Below are 20,127 nucleotides of genomic sequence, written 5' to 3'. Positions count from 1 at the left end.
TCTGCAGCTTTTTACTACTTTTGTACTTTTTACCCCACTGGTAAAGAGCCAATATGCAAATTGCCCGAAAATGAACCTCAATCCATAATTAAGCCGACTGGTATTAGAATGCAAACATTTAAATTTTTATATTTAATAATAAATTTATTTTGTTTCATTTGTTGCAAACATGACGACTATGTTTCTTTATAAATGACTAAAAGTTCTTAAATTTATATATATATTAAAGTATATTTCTTCTGGTGTGGTGGGTGGGGTATATCAACTCCACTGTTTGACATTTTACTCGGTATGTAACAACAAATACAGTAGCATGTTCAAAAAAACATGCAAAATATTTATTATTTCATGCAATAAAAGATAAGATTTGTAATCAGATATTTCACTTATATTTCGCTTTCAACAATGCTAATATAAGGCTTAATTGCATTCATTACATAGGGCCGTTTTTAAAATACAGACATATTGCCAGACCGACATCCACTCTTAAAAGTTTTCCGGATAGTATATTATCGTTATACAGTTCAACATTTTGTCTTTTTTCTGATCAACGACTATCAAGTTTTGGGTCTTGGCCGACTGACAATAAAGAGTAGACACCCGTTTCGTGTGCAAGATGTCGTTGATTCGCTCTCTGGCTTCATCCTACCAAAGACGTGCACATGCTATTGATGTGCTGATTATTAAGAGAATAGTTCCTGGACAGATATGTCAGATGCCAGTATAATGTGACTGATTGGGGTATTATATCATGTGTCAATGGCGTGATACACACGTATATACATGCGTAATATATCTCAGTTACAATAAAACATTTAATCACTTGAGGTAATTAAAAAAGCTAGTAATGATTATATTTCTGAGCGGATACAATTACACGCTTACAATACAAAGTGTGCAATAAAAATCTACAAATAATATGACTCATTTATTTTTTAAACTGCCTAATTAAGCAATGAATACATGCAGAAACCAACCTGAGTAGATCTGAAACCTCCCTTAGAGTTACGTTGAGATACCAGCCACTGTAGAATGGGGAAGCCAGTCTGAAGTTGTCTGCTGTCAATAAGGTACAATAAGGCATACGAGGCAACTTCGATTTCCAATGGAGGACTCTGGTAGTAATTATATTCCCAACTTCTGAAGTGAGGTCTTGTCGTAGAGTTCCAGAACATTTTGCCGTCTGTAACAGTAGATAAAAATTATGTCAATCGATATTTATGTTACAGAGACAATATTTGGATCAATATCGTGCGTGATTCACACTTGTCTCACTGTATTTTGGTAACCGTTCAACATTGATACAATTCTTTAAGAAATATGTTTAGGACTTAGTCTGCAACACGATTGGTAATTAAGCAGGAGGTCTTGTACTGTCCAGTATGAATGTAATATAGATAAAGTCTCTTTGTTGCTTTGCGTATACGTATGAACAAACATCGGCAATAAAATATATATTATAAAAATCACCGGTGTGGGTTTGAGCCTCACTTGACTTCTTCGTGTGAGGAAGCCATCCAGCTGGCTAACGGAAGGTCGGTGGTTCCCCTCAAGGGCCCGTCCGTGATGAAAAAATGCACGGAGGAACACTTGGGTCTTCTTCCACTAGTAAAGCTGGAAAGTCGCCATGTGACCCATACATATGACGTTTCTACGTTAAACCGATCAAAAACAAACACAAATAATTAAATACCTCCTGTCTTAACTGCAAGTTTGTCCAGTTTTGTGTACGTTTTATAAGCATATATGCTTCCAGATTTACTCAAAGCATAGCTGACTATAGCGAGATCATAAGCATCTGTAATTCTGTCACTGCGTACTGCATTCTCTAAATACGTCCTTGCCCTCGATACTTTAGATGCGTAGTTATAATACTGTATATGCTGGAAGATCAAATGTTAGTTGTATGGTTTTTATTAATTTGTACAAAGAAACTATTTTGTGTACAGTTTTTAAATGATGACGATACAGATATAAGACTAATTCTATTGAACGTTATTACTGAAAAACCACTATTGTATAAAGGTCAAAATATTCGAGAAAGCAATAGATTATATTTTTCTTGTAAAACTCATATGAAATGTGTGAATTCAGTTGTTTTAAGGATTCGATATAAGTGTTTTTACCAGTAGCTGGTATCAATATTTATGTCGACGGTAGGTGAAGGCAGTTACAAAAAATATGTTAGAGATTTATCCACATTGCGTTTACCTGGGCTCAGTGAGTTAACCCCAATGTGTTAAACCCAACTGTGTTTACTCCCAACTGTGTTTACTCGAGGTCAGACATTAAACCCAAGTGTGTATACTTGAGGTCAGTAGTAGTAGTAATAGCAGAGGTAGCAGAAATAGTAGTAGTAGAAGTATATCACTCTCACTTAAAGAAGAAATTATCGGTCAAACAACAGTAAAATAATAGTTTGTATTACATGATTAAGTGTAGTTTCAGCTTCTGTAAGGGCAATCAACACGAATGCAGTGAGACTGTATCCAGAGCTAGATCCTCCCTGCAATAGATGATTAATATGTAAAACTGAATGGAACTATTGGTAAGTAAGAGAGACTGAATTTTCATTCAAATATTCTGTATCTTTTAAGATAGTTAGGTTATTTAACATTCCAGTAAACACATGTTCAGGCAATCAACCAATGAAACTAGCAAGCAAGTGGGCAAGCACAATGTTAATCAATATTTAAACGTAAGGTTCTTATTGTACTTCAACAGTAATATTATTAGATTTGGGAAATCACAGGGTTACTCACCCGTAGAGATGTGCTATGTACGCTACCCTTCGACTGAAATGAACCGTCGTAGTTTTGATACCGGAGAATCCACGTTGCCGCGCGTCTGAGTACCGAGTCCGATACATAAACATGCTCTCTTGCTTGATGGAACGACTTCAGCACAAATGCTGTCAGCCTAGAATGAAAGATTTTCGACTAGTTAATACTGTGACACATTCATATGTTTACAAAAGTTACAAAGCCATTACACAAATAGTGTATACATTTCGTGTATTAAAACATTTTACCATAAATATAATTCAGAGAATACAATAATCGTTCTAAATATTTTTTGTAAAGTAATACCTTTGCATGATGTATACTTGAGAGAATACTATGAAAGTAATGAATTTTCACCAGGTCATATACGGTTCACAGTTTATTTAGAGTTTGATTAAAACCTGATGACGACATTTGTAGTAACAGTTCTATTTGTTCTATACTGCTCACAAACATTATGTTAGTTTTTGAACACCGCACTTTTATCATAATTATTATGTTTCGTGTTTATGCCGTCAAAATGCGGTGACATGGCGTTTAAATCATTTATCATAGTGAAATATTTTCATGATGAAGACAACAGTAAAAACTATCAAAAAGTGATATTATCTAACCGATGTTTAATTCTGTTTTCTTTATGCATTTCTTTAAACTAGCTGCAACTTACCACATGCTTCCCTGACGATCACTTTGACCCCAAATGCTAAAAGATCCGTCGTATCGCTGGAATGTCAGCTCGCGCTGATAACCTTCATTATTATAAAATCATATGTACATTAATACAAAGCATTACATTTCATAATAAGTTATAATTCACAGACTTTAGAAGTATTGAACTTGCAAATATATTTCCTTTCTAACCTTTTGTTTACTATGAAAGGTTTTGTCCAACTCAGGACAGTTAACGCTTTCTACTCAACCTGTAAAGGAGAAATGTCAATGAAATAGATTTTAACCAATGGACAAACTAACCAAATTAAGATTTTATTTTATAAAATCAATAGCAATATACTGGGAAAATGTGATATTTTGATTACATTAGTTTCATCAGTTCAAAGCGTAGGCATAAGCCACAAAATGATTGAATGATTTTAAAACATGCACTGAATCTACTTCCTTTTGTTATATTTACTAGGAAGTTTGACAGAAGGCCGATACTTATACACTGCACGTATTTATCTCATATGACAGAATCTATACCGTTTCCAAACCCGTTTAAATAAAAGATACGGTCATTACAATTAAATGAATATGAGATCTAATAATTCAAATGTAGAAAAATAATCTAAATAATTCATGAAATGATATAGTATGTAATGGTATACTATATATATTCAATAGTTATATAAACTACTGCGGTTAACATAATTTTATGTTACCTTTATACATATATTCTAATGCCATATCCGCAATATCTTGTGTCAGTTTGTTGGTTTTGCGTAGATAATTGTAGACAAACACATCAGGTGCAAGACTTGTCATTGTCTGCTCGCCACAACCAGTTGGCATTCGTAATAAACTCTTCAGATTCTTTATGGTGGGACCCATTGTATCACCTGTAAATTGGACATTATGTATCTAGAAATTAAAATACAACTACAGACATTTCATCTAGGAAACATAGTTCAACAATCATCCAATGTCCTCAATAAAATGACTAGGGAGAATATTAATTCTTTTGTATGTTGTATGAGGCAATATTTTACGCGTGTTTACAAAGTACTTAGCAAACGTTTCTTGGCTTAGTTCGAAAAGTATGAACACTGACGGCAATATGATTTACTGATATGAAATCTGTTGCATGTACTTATGACACAAAAAGTTGTCATGCATGTGTTAAACATTTTAAACACTCAAGTTTTTTTCCATAACAGACATATTGATTTCAATGTGCCTTGCTATTTAGCATTTACTGGTAACTATGACACAACCTGAAAGTCATTGTTAACAACAACGCTCTTATGGTCATGTGAGTTTCGGATTGATAAAATATTCAGATACTTTATTAGGTTATATGTTCACTGTTACAGTAATGAATAAAACAGATCAACGGCACTTTTAATCGCCCTTGCACATCATAAACTGATCCAAGTGATTCTCAACACTTACTATTCAAACATATTCTTGTTCACCTTTGTATAAATTTGACTGATCCACATTATTCTCAATCACCCGTGTACAACATTAACTGGTCCCTTTTAATCTCAGTCAGCCTTGTAAAACATTAATTGATAGTACTGATGTGTAAAATATATAAAGATAGTTTGAATTTTGTTAATAGTAAAGTATACCTATTGCAGATATTTGGATTTTTTGCGAGTCAGCAACAAATGTTGGCGGGAAACTTAGAGGTATGTCTACAGATGTGTGTTCATTCATTATCATCGGGACGTTGAAGTGCATAGTTGTTCCCTCAGCCTCAACAATTAACGTTCTCTTAACTCTGTCTGCTGAGTATGGTGTTTGTGCTTTCACTATGATCTCCGCAAGACCTATAATATCCGCTACCACAGGTATAAACACAGATTCAGCCTGTCCAGCTTCGATCTGTAAACATTAGATGAAAGAAATATCAGAAGAAGTTACGTTTGTACGCATTCAAAACGCAAAATCAAACAATGCATCTTTACTGGATAAAAAAAACAGAATAAATGTTACATGGCAATAGTTTGGGCATATGAGAGAATTCTATGTTGATTAAGGTTAAGTTTTTCTGAACTAGAAAAAGCTTGACGTCAGTATTGATAATATATTACATCAGTGTCAATTTATAAGACATGTTACTGTTCCATATGCTTTTTATTACCAATGTACATACTATTGTACAATAAGGAAAGATATTCAATGTCGTAAAGTAGTGACGTTATTTTCTTGTCAATTACTTTACTTCCAACTTTACATTTTAATATAACTTTTAGTCTTAAACAAAAGACATTTTCATTATCAAGTGTATTTAAAATATTCCGGACAATTGCTACATATCGTTGAACGTAAAAGGACTTCGGACACTTTCTATATGAATTTGCCTACTCCAAGAGTGAAAAATAAACTACTAAGAAATAAGTATTTAATTACATATGCCATCAAAATACATATTTGAGATTATTTCTTAAAGTCAAATTTTCAATGTTTGTTTCATACAACAGTGATTTTTGTTCTAAATAGAATTACGTACCCTGTTATATAGATATAAAAAGTGTTTTGCCTTATACAACATTGTTCCCACCCGTGCATCAAAACCATATTTGGCCAGCATATGTAGATATTAATTATACACAATTTCTGTGACTATTGTGTTGATGCAAGGGGTGGAACAGTACTTTTAAAATAAAAATATAACTACAGTGTGTTCCCAAATGTAAAGTAACCAATACTTTTTCTATTCATTTTTAATAAATTGATAGGCACATGTTTTTACATCTGTTTATAACTCAAATACTATACAAATGTTTGAAAGGGTACACATAGGCATTTTATACATGTAAAGTAGTGAAAGAAGTAAATACTGTGAATTCATTATTATTCGTTGGGTAAAATTTTCATTGGCTTATCCTGGTTGTTTGTTGCAGTAGATTGACAAATATGTGCTTTAACATACTTGCAACACATCAGGTAATTTTCTGCATGCCCCCCCCCCCCCCCCCCCCCCCCTCACGACGCGCACGTCACTAGCGATGAGGATGTAATTTGTTTTCCATTTTGTTTTTATTATGTTTTGTATTTCTTATATATTTTTCATTTCTGATTGATATGCCTGTGATGCATAGGTCAAGAACAGTAGCTTAATGGCAGGTCATATCAGTGACGGTTTCACATTCAGTGTGATGCCACGAAAGTGATGTGTCAAGTCGCTTTCTATGCAGATGACATATATAAATACGGCTAGACGTGAAAACGAACTAAAAGATCCAGCCGAGTTTCAGGTGGATTTTTGTGCAGCCACCTGGATACATTTTTATTACATGTTTAAGCCAAATGAGCCATGCCATGAGAAAACCAACATAGTGGCTTTGCGACCAGCATGGTTCCAGACTAGCCTGAGCAGTCTGGTCAGGATCCATGCTGTCCGCTTTCAAAGCCTATCGGAATCGGACCAACCGTTAGCGAACAACATGGATCCTGACTAGTCTGCGCAGATGCGCAGGCTGGTCTGGATCCATGCTAGTCCTATCAATAAGACCTGACATAACATATTTTAACATTTTGACGTCTATCGGTTATGTCAGGTCTTATCGGATCGCCATTTATAACATGTAGTGAGAAGCGAACACACTTCATGTCGCCTCTAATCTTCAAATTATGAACAACATAACCCAATCCGAAGTGAAAGAACACTACTTACACCGAAAATAATCCTTTTTTCAACTGCACATATGAATAATTACAAAATAAAAGTTACTTTTCATATATAAATATCGAGTTGTTTCTTTCCACTGTATGTATCGCCGTGTATCTGTATTATGGTGTGCAACATTGCCGGTCTATTCCGAATGTTGTGTAAACACAGTTTATTTTGAGAATCAATTTTAGACGAAATATTTTCCCTCTAGATCAATTGGCAAATAGTTCCCGTGGAAAATTATTTTCGTCTAAGTCGATTCTAAATATATTATAACCTGCTGAATATGCTTGAAAAATGGCGGAATGTGTATTGAAAACTGTACACAATTGACATATATTGTATATGAGGGATTTTAAAGGTAAATTTAAACGATATATTATTAGAATATGATAAATAACGGTAGGCCGGACTGTTTAAACATGCGTATATCGTATATTTCACGTGTGAGAAAATGCTACATTATACTGATTAGGGCCCTTTTAGACGTTACAATGCAGATTGAAAATAAAATGTAAAATAATAAAATAATGAATGTTGAAGGTAAAATGAGCATGTACACGTCTAATATTTTGGACTAGATCCATGCTGGTCACAATTACACTATGTTTGTTTTCTCATGGCACGGCTCATTTGGCTTAAACATGTAATAAAAATGTATCCAGGTCACTGCATAAAAATCCACTTGAAACTCGGCAGGACCTTTTAGTTTGTTTTTAGTGTCTAGCCGTATTTATATATCATTCCACCTGTTGGTTTTCTCATGGCGCGGCTCTAATGTTATCTGTGCCACTGGTACTTATCCCAAACAAAAACCAACCCTAGGCCTTGATAAGATGACTGCCTTTTCTTAGTATTAATGTTATGCTGCACACAACTATCTGCCATCACTTATAACAGAACTGTACAGAAATGTACATGTACTTAAATAACTACCTGAAGCACTGTAATAAAACTGACCGGTCACTTATACATGTATACCTATTCACACATGTAATGCATCAATAACTTTACATTACGAACAGTGCATAGATAAATCAAGTACAGGTTGTTTGCAAAAATAGCGTTCTATTTTTTATTTATTTATAGGATTTTAATCTTAAAATGTTATTTTTTCCTTAAATAAAATGATTTTGTCACTTTATTCGACTGGAATTCATATATTTAAAACTTCTGTAAAGTGATGGCATTACATTTTTACGGAAATTAAACATTTTATTTTTCCAAGAAAGTATACCCTGGCCTAGATAAAATAAGAAAAACATCTTGATAGGAACAGATACAAACCAGTTTCTGCTGTAATAAGTTAACTAACACATTGGTTTATCATTGACTCAAGATGATTTGGGTATTGTTTAAATACTTAATGGAAATTTTGCCTTCAAAATGTAGGCTAGAAGCATATGACAGTGTCCGAAGTCCTTGTTACTCACGTGTACATTCTTTACAACTTCAGTTGAACGGAAGGAAACATGCCCGGAAGTGTCGTTAAAAATTACTTTAAAGTCATCTGACTTCTCCAATGTCACTACGACCTGTTTTAAATTTAAAGAAAAATCAGAGTAATGACCTGCATAAAGTTGGACAAATAAATGTTAGACCTATTATACAGATGAGTAAAAATAGAAAGTATGTACAACACAATAGAAAGGCAGCTTTATTTCTCCCATAAGATATTTATCCCACCTCGGATAATATAACATAAAAAGTGCTGCGACAGAAGTACATGTACATATAGGAAAATTTAATATTTCGAAGCACCTATACTTGGAAAAGAATTGATATTAATTTCTAAAATCTCACATCTAGATCCTGTCCCATGTAGTTGAAGACATTTGCTTGCAGCACAACTTCTTCTCCTCTTACAACAGAATAGGGAAGATTTAGGTTGATGAAAAATGGTCGGAACGTTGTGAACTGTAAATTACATAATACCTTTTAGGTTAAGGTTCAGTGCAAAAAAGAACACAATAAATTATGTCATTTCACATCAAATACGTTAACCTAATCAAAATGAAATAAAAAATAAAAGCTGGAACGTATCTTTATTATGTATTTTACGATTGAATGTTCTGGATTTTGAAGGCTCGTCTGTATCTTGCACTATTCCAAAAAATCTAAAGCGTAACATCCTTTTATTGAAGTCACTCATCTAGACAACTTGTTTAGACTATGAATAAGGTCATATGCATGAAATTATAACGCGAAACATATCGAGAAATTTTAAAATGATTAGAAACAAAATCGCATACCTTAGAAGGACCATCAGTAATTCCCAACCCAGTTTGTCGGTTTACAGAGAATGCAGTTGTATACCATGAGGTTATTGTGTCTGGTACAGTTGTTGTTAGGACAGAATTTCCGCTTGGGCTAAAGGTTACATAAATAAGCATATTAATGATAAAAGATTCATGTACAACCTGCATGAATTCCAGTTATCTTTCACAATGATAATAATAATAAAAGTTTTCACAAATTATTGATAATGTTACATCACAATACAGAATGAAAAATTTAGAGCCAACCTCTTGACATATTAGTCAGATAATAGTTATATGTTTTGTGTGTAAAAAATGTACTAATGTCAAATTATTGACCTTATCAAAGCAACGTAACCTTTTAATATGGTCTCTGGCCTTATTCAGACGGAACAGTTACTAATTTAAACAATATGTTTTTTCTACTGTTCAGCATTGTTGGATTTTGGCTTTCTGAATACTATCCTTATGCAGCTGAGTTTCATGTAGATATACACTAAATAATTCTAAGACAAAACAATGCCAAATCCTCATTTTATTATTAAACAGACCATATGCTTACCCTACAGTTATATTTGTCCACAACCATGTTTCCGGGAAAAAATCTCTGGTATGCGTCACTTGCTGAAGAGGTTTTCCACCTGGTATTGAAATGAAAATCATGATGAGACTAAAAGTGTATGAAAGGACTGTTTTTTTTTCTGTAAACAAAACCACCCCTTATTCATACAAATTAATTTATCTATCCAATACAAGCAATAACTTGCTATGAGATCATGTGCATTATATAATAATATAGTCTTGCCAAATATCAGACTTTGATAGTTCTTATACAACACTGAAGGATGTAACGTCGCGAAAACAATGTGACAAGTCGTCCATAAAATAGTTCTTATGTTAATTCTTAGTGAGTTGCTTGATACATAACGAAAATTTTAAAGTTAGAGTGGTATTTCCTGTTATGCCATATTGTTTGCGTATTATTCAAGCAAGAAGTCATTTATTTGTCATTTATATGTCAAATGATAACTAATTGTATTGTGACTGTACCAAGAACTTTATAAAAATTTTAGTTGTACTCAAGCATTTTTTTTCAGCGTGGACACGCTACTTCCGTCTAAAATATGACTGTAACATAAACATAAGCTTGTTTTGAAATGTATCTGAATAGAAAATAACAGTTTGCATTTACAAAAATGCAACAACAAAAACAACGATTGCTTTGGGAAGTGTTTCTTACTATTTCGCTATCAATATTTTGTAAGTTACATGAAGGTTTCTACATTTGATGACTTGCTAAACTATCAAATCGTACTTGAAACAAAGTACAGTAAGTTTATCGTGCGGAATTGTCAGAAATGTTGATTGACTATAATAATGTACATGTATTTTGAATAACAAAAGAACGCAACAAAGTAGATTTAACCAGTCATCTTTGAATTGACGTTATATGGTATTTATAGGACAAAGTATATTACTTTACATACAAACTTATTATTAAATCACATAATATATGTAAAATGATATAGATTTCTTACAGCTCGATAACTTCAAATTTTAAGTCTATAACCAGAGAAATCGCATATAGCATTGCATATTATACACATTTCGATTTGATATCAAATTGAATTTTAAAACATTTCAGAACTACTATTTTGAACAAGGATTATTTCCTTACACATGATATACTACTATTATACACAGGTAAACTAGATTAACATAAATGAAACCAAAACGAGATATGAAAACATATGTATTGTTTTATTTTCCGAGAATTTACTCTGTTCACAAATAAAACCACACAGTTATACTGCTGCAACAGTGATTGTTGATTAAATACAGTAGATTTACGTTATGTTTTTAAACAGTTCATTGGTCGACAATATAATACCTTTGGTAAAATAAAATTGACTTAATTTCATTCATTTGAAAGTTATAAGCTGAATGTTATTTAACGTACTTGCTACACGTTTCTTAGCCTGGGAATCCAGTCTGACAATTTCTAACTTTCTACCTGCAAATTGACAGCCGGGGGAAACCTGTTTTCCGACCGCAGCGCCACCTTTATTACACCCAAAATATGCGGGTGTATGATAAAGAACGATAACTTCTGAAAGCAATTATCCATGGCTAAAAATAGAAACGGAATTCTCACGGAAAAGACAGGTCGGAATCGTGTACTTACGAAGGTTTCCGAACATTTCCGGGCCATAGACAAATACCAGTTTGTACCCCCATAGTTTTTCCAGCAAGTTGTAACAACTTTTAAATAGTGTCAGAATAAACTTAAATGTGCGCCATAGCTATCAAATTGTAAGATGTTATATTAATGCAGACCTAATTGATCTACGAAAATTGACGAATTTTCGGCAGCATTGCCTCGTTTTCGTTTCGAACAAGCGCAACTATGATTACATGTTAATTAGGCTATTTATAGAAAATCGATAATCAGTAGTGACATGGAAACTCCTTCAGATTTCCCCGGGCGTTGATAATATCAAAAACTCGATGAATGCCAATTAACACTTATTAGCGCAAATAAAGTGGGATCTTTATTGCATGGATAATAGGTATGATTTCTGACAAAGCACGAATAATATAAACGGCTTCCCAGGCTACACGCTTCTGGACTTATTCAACATACAATTATGCTGCGGCAATTAGAGTAAATACATTGAATTTTAACTCGTGATTTACGTTTTCGAAAAATGTTATTATAGTTTCATTTACCTGGCTGAGCTGTAGGTGTTTGTCCAGGCAATAGGACTGCAAATAAATACAAGTATAATATAAGTAGAATAATTAAAGATGTTTTTCACAATTATTTCTAGCGGACAGAATTTTTTGTAACTTTGCATATTTATAGATTGATGTATGACAAGTTAAAATAAAAAATAAAACTAATAGGTACCCGTGCTTCTTTTTTCAATATTCAAAGTTTATTAAGAACACCAAATCGGTATTTTTGTCTGAAGAAACAGTACATACATGTTATAATAAAACTACTGCAAACAATTATTTATTCGAAGTTTCACTCTGATGTTACTTTTTATGCATCCGAATTAATAACTCCACTATAACTATGCATAAAATGTCGACATATAGATATATTAACTCAGAAAAATTACTCTTGACAGATGTCGAAAGTATCTGAAACTGAGAAAAACACGAAGTATTTCTTAATGATATGAAAAATCTAGCGGACAGATTTTTTCCAAATTTTATATTATGTAAGCTAGAACTAAGACAAAAAAATCTAAACCAAAAAAATAATATCAACCCGTGCATGTTTTCAAGAAAAATTAAAAAATATTCACTCCACCCACAAAAGTATTTTTTCATTACCCCACCCACCTAAAAATTATGAACGTTTTTTTTTCTTACAAAACAAATTACACAATGTTATTATCAGTTCCTTAACCAATATTCTTACTCACATGCGGAATATTGCTCCTTTAAGGTTGCAAGCCTCTAGATCAAATACTTTTTGAGATACGTGCTACACAAGCTTTCACATCCAATTTACGTATATATTTGACCCCGTCAAGGGACATAAATCTGTTTTTATTGAGTGAAACCTCAAATAAAAGCACTGGTGCACAACTTCGCATTCTGAATTTAATTCTTGTGTGGTTTCGTGACTCTTGGCGCATATAATTTTGAGGTACATGCGACACAAATGTTTAGACCCTTTATGTACAATTTGACTATCAGGGGCCATAACTCTGGTCTTACTACGTGAAATTCGGGATGGGGCACAAAAAGTATAACAACATTTTTAGGAAGTCACATTTGAACTTGAAGGAGATATATCTACGTTAAGATTGTCTGGAATTTTATTTGACTTGGAGTCGGCTGCATCATTACTGGACGAAATAGTTTTACTTTCAAATTGTCTGTCCACAATGTATTCGATTCGAGCACTTCCTACAACTACTCCTCCAATAAAACACCATCACTTTTAAAGGTAAAATATGGATGCACGACCTATATTGTCAGTACATACGATATATTTTGCGCGAGTGCCCTCATATCTGACAATTATGCACTTTCGGCGGCGAATTCTGAACTTTACAGTGGATATCGCTTGCTGCGCGATTGAGCTGCGCACAAAATATTGTGATTAACTCCTTTAAGTACTGAATTTTAATTTTCGGTCGACAATATAATACCTTTGGTAGAATCAAATTGACGCAATTTCAATCATTTGATAGTTGTAAGCTGAATGTTATTTAAGGTACTTGCTACACGTTTGCGAACTTATTCAACATACAATTATGCTGCGGTAATTAGAGTAAATGCATTGAATCTTAACTCGTGATTTAACGTTTCGAAAAAATGTTATTATAGTTATTATTTACCTGGCTGAGCTGTAGGTGTTTGTCCAGGCAATAGGCCTGCAAATAAATACAAGTATAATATAAGTAGAATAATTAAGTACTGAATTTTAATTTATTGGTCTACAATATAATACCTTTGGTAGAATCAAATTGACGCAATTTCAATCATTTGATAGTTGTAAGCTGAATATTATTTAAGGTACTTGCTACACGTTTGCGAACTTATTCAACATACAATTATGCTGTGGCAATTAGGGTAAATGCATTGTATTTTAACCCGTGATTTAATTTTTCGAAAAAATGTTATTATAGTTTTTATTTACCTGGCTGAGCTGTAGGTGTTTGTCCAGGCATTAGGGCTGCAAATAAATACAAGTATAATATAAGCTGAATAATAATTACTAAATTTTCAGTAATTTATCTGTCGACAATATATACTTTTGGCGTAATTGACTTAAGAAAAAGTTTCTACGTATACGGATGAATGTAATGCAATATTCGTAAAATTTAGCCTTACTTCAATATGTACTTGTAAAAACTAATCAACTTTCGAAACAAAGTTTAATCTTGCTGAACTGTTTGAAGATGTCCATGAGCTATTTACACTTGTTGAGGGATTCGTTACATTCATGTTAAAACTAAAATCTAATAAAAAAGGTAAATAGATTAGCTATTTAGGTTAATTCCAAACATAAAAAAAGTATTTTGTAGTGAACTGGAGGATCATTAATGAACATATCTGGGACAAGTAGTTGGTACCATAGGTGGATCATATTGATACGTGTACAACAAACATATGTAATAATACAGGACATATCGGTATGAAAATGAGCTGAATATTTCTAATAAAACCTCTTCATCGATTTTGTTAAAAAGGTTTATCCACCTTCTTTACTTCATCAAACAATTAACGGAGTTTTTGTCACGTATTTCCTCATTATAAAACATGTGAAATAAAAGTATCCTTATGTAAAAATATAGTACTTACCGATCTTGTTAAAGGTACAAATGTACACGGAAAACACAGCATGTAAAATGAATTCCGCGATTTCCAATCATATTTGTAAAAACCTACTGGCAAACCATTGATGAAAGATCGAGACATTTTCAAACGCTTGTTTATTATTTTTTTTTACACTTTCTTATTTTCTAAACTTGTACTGCATTAGCAACAGTACAATTTTAATCTTTTACATTAAAACAATGGTTAGTATTTTTTACTTACTTGTTTACACTTCAAACATAACGTAAATCTAAGAGCCCACTAGAGTGGAATTGCGTCAAGTTAGCGAAAATAATACCGAGAACAGAACATGTGTGTAGCAAAGTTGGGCCGAAATCTTTACTCTCCATTTTTTGGGGTGTGAACAAAAACATGAAGTCACATCATGATGGAACAACTAACAGTCCTACTTAATATTCATTGATCTCTCATTTACATAATTAAACAATGAAAATGAATATGTAGAATAAATCAGAAAAAACGCCTTGGCCTTAAACTAAATCCCCACGACCAACTCTATTTAAAATAGTAATTTACAAAGTCCACTTACCTGATTGAATCGATGGCCAAATAAAAAGGTTGTCATTTTTAGTTTGATTTATCATCCAAAACTTAATTAAACGTACCAAAAGACTTACAATTTATCCAATATACATGTGAAAAAAATGAGTATATTGCAGAAAGTATGAACCTTGTTCTAAGTGTTAGTTTAAACCAGTAAGTGCGACACAAATACGCATGCGTAAAACGTAGCGAGCATGTTTAAACGCAACACGAGTGCAAGCGAAACAAATACAGCTTAAGCTACAGTTGCACATACTGATATGTCCGTGCGTTGAGGTACGGTGCGGATGGGATTGGTCTGTGGTGGGGGTGGACACGGATAAGTACGGAGCAATATGTCTTAGTAGGGAAAAATAATGAAAAAAGGGGAATAAAAAATACAGGACGCGAATAAGTACTACGTTGAACTTCGTTTTACTGCGCCTAGCAACTTCCCCAGCGCGTGACGCGTCTGCGGTGAACTACGTTGAACTACGCTTTAGTACGGACAGCCTCGGATAAATACGTTCAGCTACGGATCAATACGGCAAGGTACGTTTCAGTACGGATAACTACGTTTTAGTACCTTTAACTACGGATGAATAAGTTTCAACCATGTTGGACTAAAGTCATGCTCAAATAGCTACGGATCGCTCAAACTTTTGTGCATGTTCAAATGTTGAAGAAACTTGCAAGTTTGGGCTAAGTCTTGAATACGTTTTGACCAAGTGTTGGTACGGATTGATAAGGATTACTACTTTGAGGTACGGCTCAGGTACGGACCGATATGGATTACTACGTTACTATCCGTGGCTAGACGTAGCTATCCGCGCCGTATGTGTGACTGGGGTATTAAGGATTGGAATTCTTGGCAATCCGACCCTCAAAATAAATAAATATATATAACTACGGCGTCTTAGACAATCATTTTATCACTTAATTGACGAGATATGATTATGGTTTCAGTTGAATGAAATACATTTAAACATGAAACTGTGTTATTGGAGAGTTGTTTCAAGACGCATTTTATTATATAATAAAGGGATTTGACACGTTGAGTAAATAGGTAATTTAAGTAAATTCAGTGAATTCTGGCTCGTGAATTAAATTTACGAATGAATGTTATTTTAGTGAGTATTTACCTGGCATAGCCGTAGGGTAGATGCCTGCAAGCATAAATAAGTTGTTAAATAAGCTGAATAATGGTACTGAGTTTTCAGTCATTCGACGGTCTGCAATATAACTTATTACATACTCGTTTCTATTCCCCGTTAAGTTACACTGGTACCGGAAACGTCAATATTTTTCCATACACTGACGCCGGAATTTCATATCGGGTGCGTGACGTAATTCAGTGTGTGATGCTGCACTATTTTTTTTCTATTTAGTTCTGTATTGTCAATATTATTCAGGCTATTGAACATACTCATGATATTTACATAATATTTATATGTGTAGATTTGTATGTAATAAAAAGGTTATTATCTTTGCATTGGGAAAATATGCACTCGTTCTTCAGCGGAAGAATATTGCGCTCCTAAAGTCGCGCAATATTTTCGCTGAAGAACTCGTGCATATTTCCCGATACAAAGCTAATTTCCTATAAATATTTGACAACTTGAAGACAAAATTAATGTAAATGGGAGAATGAGACTTCATAATTTTTAAAAACATTTTGCAGTGCACGTTCAAAATGTACTTGTAAATATAAATATATCAACTTTTTGAAACCATAATTCAAGTGACTGAGCTGTTGAAAGTGCTCACAAGTAGGTACATATTGCTGACGACGTCGTTACTTTCTTGTTATAACTGAGATATAGCAGGTAGCTTAATTCATAGACTTGACAGATCAGCTATATAGTTGATTTATTTACAAAGCATCAATTACACTAAAAAGTATTTGTACAGTACACTCGAGGAAAATGAATAAACATATCTCGTACAAGCAATTAGTACCATAGGCTGATTATTATTAATTGATGCATGTTCAACAAACATATTTAATCATACAAGTCATATCAGTGTAAATGTCAGCGTAATATCTTTTAAAACTACGTCATTCAAAATTTAACGCTATTCACACATTTACCGAAATTTTAAGGAAATCTCTATCTTCTTTCCTTAATAAAAACAAAAACGTTTTTATCTCATTTTCCTTACAGTAAAATATGAAGTATCTTTATCTAGTAATCTAGCACTGCTCGATCTTGTTGATCAATTTTATTTAAAACCACGGCATGCAAACAGATTTCCGCGTTTTCCACTTTGAAATTTGCAAAAGTCTATCTGAAAGATCAAGATTTTTTTCAAACGTTTGTTTATTAGTTTTCTTTTCTAATACTCAACTATTGACACAATAACATGCATGTGAAAATATAACAAGAAATAGAGAAAAAAACATTCAGATTAATTGTGTGCTTGACGAATATCATACTGTCAGTTGTAATGTGACAATTTTTATAAAGGATGTCAAAGATTTTTTTCTAGAACAACTGCTACAACTGTAGCGTAAATATACAAACGACGAATATACTCCTTTTATGTCCTGCACGAAGGACACGGCTTGCTATTGAATATGAATATATATGTTATGAATTTCTAACATTTTACATTTAAACAATAACTAAATATCTATATGCTTGTATCAACTTCAAACACGTGAAACATAATTAATGAACAAGCATGGGTATCACGTGCCCTCCGACCCTCATGATTAGTAGTTATGCTTTTTTAAGTATGGATTTTTGTAGTATAGTATCACTTAATTTACAAAAAATATAACTAAAGAGCTATGGTTATGAGAAAACACGGTAATATCTAAGTTGACTCTAAACATTGAAATGAACATGTCAAAGTAAATTACATGCAAGAGATAAACCGAAATAGAATTTATTAAGTACGTGCATATGGAGTAAGACTATTACGAAATTTGACTTAAGACGAAAATGCAGTTTAAGAAATGAGAACAATGGCGTATCTCTACGTTTGCTAAAATACTAATCTGAACTTCCTAACTTTAGTGATGACTGGTATTTCCGAAAAGACAGAAAATTTAGACAGCCCATTTTTACTCTGTAATGTTTCACTCACTCCGTTCCAAATATTGGTAACGAGGTAAAGTATTAAGGGCTAGAAATAGTAGGTTTTTCCTTCATCAAAGTTGATTATATAAATTTCGGACTGGTAAGTGTGTCAAATATTGACCATAAACAATCCACAGCAATTTACTAAGTTAGGCAAATATCACTAATAATGCTATCTTTCTGTTGGTCAATGTAAAATTGTGGAGCCAATGGGTAAAGAAAACGAGCCCGCAGTTGACTGTGTTTTTGTAATAATGTCTTAAGCAACACGACATACCATGAAAATGTACTAGCGTATGTATAACCAATTCATAGGCGCACAGGCCGGAGTGTTTGCTAATATGAATAATTTTCTACGTGATAATTTGCGAGCTTTTTTCTCACAGCAAATCACGACTGATACTACAATCAGGGTTGAAATATGAATTGTTGACCATAGTTTACAGGTAAGAATTCTCTTCGGCTTGGCTAATGTAAGGGAGACATTTGATTAACAAAACCGACAATCAAGGAAGAGAAAACTTCACCACAATGACATTATTCTTGAATGCTGAACTCTTTACTTTTGCAAACATTTTGCAAGCTCAGTCAAGTGTATCAGAAGCTACATATTTAGTAGACAGATTTTTCAACTTCTGAAAATTCAAATTTGTCGATCCCATAGATGTGTGCAAATTACATGTGTTTGTGTCAGTCCTGTCAATCTCATTTCCTTCTAACAATTGAAGAAAGGTTATAGTTTTCTTGCAGTTATACTTAATATATGAGGGAAGGACACTTGGAATGTACGCTATGAATCACTCAGGCTTATTAGCTTTGTACTAAGGCTTTGCGTTGCGAAGCCATAGAAACAGGGAATTAATAGTTTAGATACCATTCTTGTACTTGGTATCTGTCATTATGATACGAGTTTTACATTATTCAACCCCACATGTTCAAAAGAAACGTCGTGGCTGTTATATCATCAGCAGAATCCTTTCTGGGTTCAGACATGCCATGTCCCTACATACATATTTCCATTATATCAGTTCGTGTATTGAAATCATTGTAAATTGAGGTTACAATGATATAACAAACTGTGTGTCACAAAGTTTGTTATTTCGCTACTGATTCATCAACAGAAAACAGATATACGTGGCATGGCAACATATAATCATTATAGTTGTTCTGCGCAAAATGTACTGACATATATGGTCGTGAAACCCTTGTAAGTTTGTAAAAAATAATGCTTACCTGGATAGGTTGTGGTCATCATACCTGTTCGTGAACAAAATATATTATTTTATTAGCTAGAACAAAATTCATACTGCTTTCAAACAAACAGATCACACTTAAACGAAAAGATATATCTATGTTTATTCTTTATCATACTTTATCAACTGGTGCCTATGCGAGTTGAACAGCTCAACTTAAAACTAAAAATTACAATGAAATATTGTTAACTGAATAAAGTTAATGTCACATTATATAACAAACTGTGTATAAGTTGTGCATAAGTTTGATACATTGCACAGACATATGACTACTACCCTTATTATTTAGATCTACTACTTACAATCGTCGTAGATACATTAGAAGTTTAGAAGGAAGTCGGCATCATACCTGTTTGTAACCAGTAAGTTTTATATTCAAAAGCAAAGAGATTTTTATTTCTGTAACAGATACAGTTGCCTTCTACCATTTATTTTTAATAACGATTGCTCACAATTACATTTGGCGCTCATGACAGTAAAAGATTTCGACCAAAAACAAAAAATAAAAGTATACATATAATA

General features: G+C 33.1%; 1 protein-coding gene across 3 annotated transcripts in view; it reads right to left on the bottom strand.

Annotated features, from left to right (window-relative positions):
- LOC123531862 (CD109 antigen-like) overlaps nucleotides 1-20,127 on the bottom strand; it is a 110,025-nt gene that overhangs the window by 5,659 nt on the left and 84,239 nt on the right. Inside the window, exons 20-32 of one of the 3 annotated variants that reach the window (XM_053518599.1) lie at nucleotides 13,742-13,777; nucleotides 12,111-12,146; nucleotides 9,943-10,021; nucleotides 9,375-9,492; nucleotides 8,926-9,039; nucleotides 8,556-8,657; nucleotides 5,075-5,330; nucleotides 4,163-4,339; nucleotides 3,451-3,532; nucleotides 2,763-2,919; nucleotides 2,429-2,506; nucleotides 1,694-1,883; nucleotides 978-1,183 (exon numbers count right to left, since the gene is read on the bottom strand). The exons of 1 other annotated variant lie outside the window; for it this stretch is intronic. In XM_053518599.1, the coding sequence (XP_053374574.1) occupies nucleotides 978-1,183; nucleotides 1,694-1,883; nucleotides 2,429-2,506; nucleotides 2,763-2,919; nucleotides 3,451-3,532; nucleotides 4,163-4,339; nucleotides 5,075-5,330; nucleotides 8,556-8,657; nucleotides 8,926-9,039; nucleotides 9,375-9,492; nucleotides 9,943-10,021; nucleotides 12,111-12,146; nucleotides 13,742-13,777 (1,631 nt within the window). The remainder of the gene's footprint in view (nucleotides 1-977; nucleotides 1,184-1,693; nucleotides 1,884-2,428; nucleotides 2,507-2,762; nucleotides 2,920-3,450; nucleotides 3,533-4,162; nucleotides 4,340-5,074; nucleotides 5,331-8,555; nucleotides 8,658-8,925; nucleotides 9,040-9,374; nucleotides 9,493-9,942; nucleotides 10,022-12,110; nucleotides 12,147-13,741; nucleotides 13,778-20,127) is intronic. One more of the 3 variants, XM_053518600.1, reaches the window with a different exon arrangement.

This window comes from Mercenaria mercenaria, chromosome 11 (assembly GCF_021730395.1).
Source record: "Mercenaria mercenaria strain notata chromosome 11, MADL_Memer_1, whole genome shotgun sequence".
In the NCBI taxonomy this organism is placed as follows: Eukaryota; Metazoa; Mollusca; class Bivalvia; order Venerida; family Veneridae; genus Mercenaria; species Mercenaria mercenaria.
This window is presented reverse-complemented; position numbering and strand designations above follow the sequence as displayed.